The sequence below is a fragment of the Salvelinus alpinus genome, chromosome 6, assembly GCF_045679555.1.
Source record: "Salvelinus alpinus chromosome 6, SLU_Salpinus.1, whole genome shotgun sequence".
Lineage (NCBI taxonomy): Eukaryota > Metazoa > Chordata > Actinopteri > Salmoniformes > Salmonidae > Salvelinus > Salvelinus alpinus.
Window position 1 is genome coordinate 90075871 of NC_092091.1, and position 7500 is coordinate 90083370.

The 7500-nt window shown below is 49.3% G+C and overlaps 1 protein-coding gene across 1 annotated transcript in view; it reads left to right on the forward strand.

Annotated features, from left to right (window-relative positions):
- rgs12b (regulator of G protein signaling 12b) overlaps nt 1-7500 on the forward strand; it is a 220825-nt gene that overhangs the window by 197368 nt on the left and 15957 nt on the right. The window contains exon 18 of the mRNA XM_071408338.1: nt 155-340. Coding sequence (XP_071264439.1) covers nt 155-340 — 186 coding nt within the window. The remainder of the gene's footprint in view (nt 1-154; nt 341-7500) is intronic.

A 7500-nucleotide genomic window follows, 5' to 3' on the forward strand; every position in this document is an offset into this window, starting at 1 on the left:
CTCGCTCTCTCTCTCTCTCTCTCTCTCTCTCTCTCTCTCTCTCTCTCTCTCTCTCTCTCTCTCTCTCTCTCTCTCTCTCTCTCTCTCTCTCTCTCTCTCTCTCTCGCTCTCTGTCTCTCTCCCCCCTCTCTCTCTCCAGGGTGGTTCTATGGAGAGAGACAGAGAGCGAGGCGCTGACTCTTTAACCCTGAGACAGTGTAACATCAACCTACCAGATGGGACATGTTGCCCTGTGCCGGTCAGAGTTGGGTTCTCCATCAGAGAGCTGCTAGCGGGTCTCTGTGAGAAGCTCTGTATCAACGTGGCAGCAGTAGACCTCTTCCTGGTGGGAGGGGAGAAGGTATGAGGTCCACAACACACACCAGATGACCGGTCAGTAGACCTCTTCCTGGTAGGAGGGGAGAAGGTATGAGGTCCACAACACACACCAGATGACCGGTCAGTAGACCTCTTCCTGGTAGGAGGGGAGAAGGTATGAGGTCCACAACACACACCAGATGACCGGTCAGTAGACCTCTTCCTGGTAGGAGGGGAGAAGGTATGAGGTCCACAACACACACCAGATGAACAGTCAGTAGACCTCTTCCTGGTGGGAGGGGAGAAGGTATGAGGTCCACACCACACACCAGATGACCGGTCAGTAGACCTCTTCCTAGTGGGAGGGGAGAAGGTATGAGGTCCACAACACACACCAGATGAACGGTCAGTAGACCTCTTCCTGGTAGGAGGGGAGAAGGTATGAGGTCCACAACACACCCCAGATGAACGGTCAGTAGACCTCTTCCTGGTAGGAGGGGAGAAGGTATGAGGTCCACAACACACCCCAGATGAACGGTCAGTAGACCTCTTCCTGGTGGGAGGGGAGAAGGTATGAGGTCCACAACACACACCAGATGAACGGTCAGTAGACCTCTTCCTGGTGGGAGGGGAGAAGGTATGAGGTCCACAACACACACCAGATGACCGGTCAGTAGACCTCTTCCTGGTAGGAGGGGAGAAGGTATGAGGTCCACAACACACACCAGATGAACGGTCAGTAGACCTCTTCCTGGTGGGAGGGGAGAAGGTATGAGGTCCACAACACACCAGATGAACGGTCAGTAGACCTCTTCCTGGTAGGAGGGGAGAAGGTATGAGGTCCACAACACACACCAGATGACCGGTCAGTAGACCTCTTCCTGGTGGGAGGGGAGAAGGTATGAGGTCCACAACACACACCAGATGACCGGTCAGTAGACCTCTTCCTGGTGGGAGGGGAGAAGGTATGAGGTCCACAACACACCAGATGACCGGTCAGTAGACCTCTTCCTGGTAGGAGGGGAGAAGGTATGAGGTCCACAACACACACCAGATGACCGGTCAGTAGACCTCTTCCTGGTGGGAGGGGAGAAGGTATGAGGTGCTGTGACCATAGTAACAGTATATGTTCAGTGGAGGTGACAGGTCATTTAGATTCTAGTGATTCTCCTCCAGTTCCACTGGTCTCTCCTCTGGTTCTGTCCGTGTGACTGGTCTCTCTCTCCTCTGGTTCTGTCAGTGTGACTGGTCTCTCTCTCCTCTGGTTCTGTCAGTGTGACTGGTCTCTCTCTCCTCTGGTTCTGTCAGTGTGACTGGTCTCTCTCTCCTCTGGTTCTGTCAGTGTGACTGGTCTCTCTCTCCTCTGGTTCTGTCAGTGTGACTGGTCTCTCTCTCCTCTGGTTCTGTCAGTGTGACTGGTCTCTCTCTCCTCTGGTTCTGTCAGTGTGACTGGTCTCTCTCTCCTCTGGTTCTGTCAGTGTGACTGGTCTCTCTCTCCTCTGGTTCTGTCAGTGTGACTGGTCTCTCTCTCCTCTGGTTCTGTCAGTGTGACTGGTCTCTCTCTCCTCTGGTTCTGTCAGTGTGACTGGTCTCTCTCTCCTCTGGTTCTGTCAGTGTGACTGGTCTCTCTCTCCTCTGGTTCTGTCAGTGTGACTGGTCTCTCTCTCCTCTGGTTCTGTCAGTGTGACTGGTCTCTCTCTCCTCTGGTTCTGTTATGTTCTGTCAGTGTGACTGGTCTCTCTCTCTCCTCTGGTTCTGTTATGTTCTGTCAGTGTGACTGGTCTCTCTCTCCTCTGGTTCTGTCAGTGTGACTGGTTTCTCTCTCCTCTGGTTCTGTTATGTTCTGTCAGTGTGACTGGTCTCTCTCTCCTCTGGTTCTGTTATGTTCTGACAGTGTGACTGGTCTCTCTCTCCTCTGGTTCTGTTATGTACTGTCAGTGTGACTGGTCTCTCCTCTGGTTCTGTTATGTACTGTCAGTGTGACTAGTCTCTCTCTCTCCTCTGGTTCTGTTATGTTCTGTCAGTGTGACTGGTCTCTCTCTCCTCTGGTTCTGTTATGTTCTGTCAGTCTGACTGGTCTCTCTCTCCTCTGGTTCTGTTATGTTCTGTCAGTGTGACTGGTCTCTCTCTCCTCTGGTTCTGTTATGTACTGTCAGTGTGACTGGTCTCTCTCTCCTCTGGTTCTGTTATGTACTGTCAGTGTGACTGGTCTCTCTCTCCTCTGGTTCTGTCAGTGTGACTGGTCTCTCTCTCCTCTGGTTCTGTTATGTTCTGTCAGTGTGACTGGTCTCTCTCTCCTCTGGTTCTGTTATGTACTGTCAGTGTGACTGGTCTCTCCTCTGGTTCTGTTATGTACTGTCAGTGTGACTAGTCTCTCTCTCTCCTCTGGTTCTGTTATGTTCTGTCAGTGTGACTGGTCTCTCTCTCCTCTGGTTCTGTTATGTTCTGTCAGTCTGACTGGTCTCTCTCTCCTCTGGTTCTGTTATGTTCTGTCAGTGTGACTGGTCTCTCTCTCCTCTGGTTCTGTTATGTACTGTCAGTGTGACTGGTCTCTCTCTCTCCTCTGGTTCTGTTATGTTCTGTCAGTGTGACTGGTCTCTCTCTCCTCTGGTTCTGTTATGTTCTGTCAGTGTGACTGGTCTCTCTCTCTCTCCTCTGGTTCTGTTATGTTCTGTCAGTGTGACTGGTCTCTCTCTCCTCTGGTTCTGTTATGTTCTGTCAGTGTGACTGGTCTCTCTCTCCTCTGGTTCTGTTATGTTCTGTCAGTGTGACTGGTCTCTCTCTCCTCTGGTTCTGTTATGTTCTGTCAGTGTGACTGGTCTCTCTCTCCTCTGGTTCTGTTATGTTCTGTCAGTGTGACTGGTCTCTCTCTCTCCTCTGGTTCTGTTATGTTCTGTCAGTGTGACTGGTCTCTCTCTCCTCTGGTTCTGTCAGTGTGACTGGTTTCTCTCTCCTCTGGTTCTGTTATGATCTGTCAGTGTGACTGGTCTCTCTCTCCTCTGGTTCTGTTATGTTCTGACAGTGTGACTGGTCTCTCTCTCCTCTGGTTCTGTTATGTACTGTCAGTGTGACTGGTCTCTCCTCTGGTTCTGTTATGTACTGTCAGTGTGACTAGTCTCTCTCTCTCCTCTGGTTCTGTTATGTTCTGTCAGTGTGACTGGTCTCTCTCTCCTCTGGTTCTGTTATGTTCTGTCAGTCTGACTGGTCTCTCTCTCCTCTGGTTCTGTTATGTTCTGTCAGTGTGACTGGTCTCTCTCTCCTCTGGTTCTGTTATGTACTGTCAGTGTGACTGGTCTCTCTCTCTCCTCTGGTTCTGTTATGTTCTGTCAGTGTGACTGGTCTCTCTCTCCTCTGGTTCTGTCAGTGTGACTGGTTTCTCTCTCCTCTGGTTCTGTTATGTTCTGTCAGTGTGACTGGTCTCTCTCTCCTCTGGTTCTGTTATGTTCTGACAGTGTGACTGGTCTCTCTCTCCTCTGGTTCTGTTATGTACTGTCAGTGTGACTGGTCTCTCCTCTGGTTCTGTTATGTACTGTCAGTGTGACTAGTCTCTCTCTCTCCTCTGGTTCTGTTATGTTCTGTCAGTGTGACTGGTCTCTCTCTCCTCTGGTTATGTTATGTTCTGTCAGTCTGACTGGTCTCTCTCTCCTCTGGTTCTGTTATGTTCTGTCAGTGTGACTGGTCTCTCTCTCCTCTGGTTCTGTTATGTACTGTCAGTGTGACTGGTCTCTCTCTCTCCTCTGGTTCTGTTATGTTCTGTCAGTGTGACTGGTCTCTCTCTCCTCTGGTTCTGTTATGTTCTGTCAGTGTGACTGGTCTCTCTCTCTCTCCTCTGGTTCTGTTATGTTCTGTCAGTGTGACTGGTCTCTCTCTCCTCTGGTTCTGTTATGTTCTGTCAGTGTGACTGGTCTCTCTCTCTTCTCTGGTTCTGTTATGTTCTGTCAGTGTGACTGGTCTCTCTCTCCTCTGGTTCTGTTATGTTCTGTCAGTGTGACTGGTCTCTCTCTCCTCTGGTTCTGTTATGTTCTGTCAGTGTGACTGGTCTCTCTCTCCTCTGGTTCTGTTATGTACTGTCAGTGTGACTGGTCTCTCTCTCTCCTCTGGTTCTGTTATGTTCTGTCAGTGTGACTGGTCTCTCTCTCTCTCCTCTGGTTCTGTTATGTTCTGTCAGTGTGACTGGTCTCTCTCTCCTCTGGTTCTGTTATGTTCTGTCAGTGTGACTGGTCTCTCTCTCCTCTGGTTCTGTTATGTTCTGTCAGTGTGACTGGTCTCTCTCTCCTCTGGTTCTGTTATGTTCTGTCAGTGTGACTGGTCTCTCTCTCCTCTGGTTCTGTTATGTTCTGTCAGTGTGACTGGTCTCTCTCTCCTCTGGTTCTGTTATGTTCTGTCAGTGTGACTGGTCTCTCTCTCCTCTGGTTCTGTTATGTACTGTCAGTGTGACTGGTCTCTCTCTCTCCTCTGGTTCTGTTATGTTCTGTCAGTGTGACTGGTCTCTCTCTCCTCTGGTTCTGTTATGTTCTGACAGTGTGACTGGTCTCTCTCTCCTCTGGTTCTGTTATGTACTGTCAGTGTGACTGGTCTCTCCTCTGGTTCTGTTATGTACTGTCAGTGTGACTAGTCTCTCTCTCTCCTCTGGTTCTGTTATGTTCTGTCAGTGTGACTGGTCTCTCTCTCCTCTGGTTCTGTTATGTTCTGTCAGTCTGACTGGTCTCTCTCTCCTCTGGTTCTGTTATGTTCTGTCAGTGTGACTGGTCTCTCTCTCCTCTGGTTCTGTTATGTACTGTCAGTGTGACTGGTCTCTCTCTCTCCTCTGGTTCTGTTATGTTCTGTCAGTGTGACTGGTCTCTCTCTCCTCTGGTTCTGTTATGTACTGTCAGTGTGACTGGTCTCTCTCTCTCCTCTGGTTCTGTTATGTTCTGTCAGTGTGACTGGTCTCTCTCTCCTCTGGTTCTGTTATGTTCTGACAGTGTGACTGGTCTCTCTCTCCTCTGGTTCTGTTATGTACTGTCAGTGTGACTGGTCTCTCCTCTGGTTCTGTTATGTACTGTCAGTGTGACTAGTCTCTCTCTCTCCTCTGGTTCTGTTATGTTCTGTCAGTGTGACTGGTCTCTCTCTCCTCTGGTTCTGTTATGTTCTGTCAGTCTGACTGGTCTCTCTCTCCTCTGGTTCTGTTATGTTCTGTCAGTGTGACTGGTCTCTCTCTCCTCTGGTTCTGTTATGTACTGTCAGTGTGACTGGTCTCTCTCTCTCCTCTGGTTCTGTTATGTTCTGTCAGTGTGACTGGTCTCTCTCTCCTCTGGTTCTGTCAGTGTGACTGGTTTCTCTCTCCTCTGGTTCTGTTATGTTCTGTCAGTGTGACTGGTCTCTCTCTCCTCTGGTTCTGTTATGTACTGTCAGTGTGACTAGTCTCTCTCTCTCCTCTGGTTCTGTTATGTTCTGTCAGTGTGACTGGTCTCTCTCTCCTCTGGTTCTGTTATGTTCTGTCAGTCTGACTGGTCTCTCTCTCCTCTGGTTCTGTTATGTTCTGTCAGTGTGACTGGTCTCTCTCTCCTCTGGTTCTGTTATGTACTGTCAGTGTGACTGGTCTCTCTCTCTCCTCTGGTTCTGTTATGTTCTGTCAGTGTGACTGGTCTCTCTCTCCTCTGGTTCTGTCAGTGTGACTGGTTTCTCTCTCCTCTGGTTCTGTTATGTTCTGTCAGTGTGACTGGTCTCTCTCTCCTCTGGTTCTGTTATGTTCTGACAGTGTGACTGGTCTCTCTCTCCTCTGGTTCTGTTATGTACTGTCAGTGTGACTGGTCTCTCCTCTGGTTCTGTTATGTACTGTCAGTGTGACTGGTCTCTCTCTCTCCTCTGGTTCTGTTATGTTCTGTCAGTGTGACTGGTCTCTCTCTCCTCTGGTTCTGTTATGTTCTGTCAGTGTGACTGGTCTCTCTCTCTCCTCTGGTTCTGTTATGTTCTGTCAGTGTGACTGGTCTCTCTCTCCTCTGGTTCTGTTATGTTCTGTCAGTGTGACTGGTCTCTCTCTCCTCTGGTTCTGTTATGTTCTGTCAGTGTGACTGGTCTCTCTCTCCTCTGGTTCTGTTATGTTCTGTCAGTGTGACTGGTCTCTCTCTCCTCTGGTTCTGTTATGTTCTGTCAGTGTGACTGGTCTCTCTCTCCTCTGGTTCTGTTATGTACTGTCAGTGTGACTGGTCTCTCTCTCTCCTCTGGTTCTGTTATGTTCTGTCAGTGTGACTGGTCTCTCTCTCTCTCCTCTGGTTCTGTTATGTTCTGTCAGTGTGACTGGTCTCTCTCTCCTCTGGTTCTGTTATGTTCTGTCAGTGTGACTGGTCTCTCTCTCCTCTGGTTCTGTTATGTTCTGTCAGTGTGACTGGTCTCTCTCTCCTCTGGTTCTGTTATGTTCTGTCAGTGTGACTGGTCTCTCTCTCCTCTGGTTCTGTTATGTTCTGTCAGTGTGACTGGTCTCTCTCTCCTCTGGTTCTGTTATGTTCTGTCAGTGTGACTGGTCTCTCTCTCCTCTGGTTCTGTTATGTACTGTCAGTGTGACTGGTCTCTCTCTCTCCTCTGGTTCTGTTATGTTCTGTCAGTGTGACTGGTTTCTCTCTCCTCTGGTTCTGTTATGTTCTGTCAGTGTGACTGGTCTCTCTCTCTCCTCTGGTTCTGTTATGTTCTGTCAGTGTGACTGGTCTCTCTCTCCTCTGGTTCTGTTATGTTCTGTCAGTGTGACTGGTCTCTCTCTCCTCTGGTTCTGTTATGTTCTGTCAGTGTGACTGGTCTCTCTCTCCTCTGGTTCTGTTATGTTCTGTCAGTGTGACTGGTCTCTCTCTCTCCTCTGGTTCTGTTATGTTCTGTCAGTGTGACTGGTCTCTCTCTCCTCTGGTTCTGTCAGTGTGACTGGTTTCTCTCTCCTCTGGTTCTGTTATGTTCTGTCAGTGTGACTGGTCTCTCTCTCCTCTGGTTCTGTTATGTTCTGACAGTGTGACTGGTCTCTCTCTCCTCTGGTTCTGTTATGTACTGTCAGTGTGACTGGTCTCTCCTCTGGTTCTGTTATGTACTGTCAGTGTGACTAGTCTCTCTCTCTCCTCTGGTTCTGTTATGTTCTGTCAGTGTGACTGGTCTCTCTCTCCTCTGGTTCTGTTATGTTCTGTCAGTCTGACTGGTCTCTCTCTCCTCTGGTTCTGTTATGTTCTGTCAGTGTGACTGGTC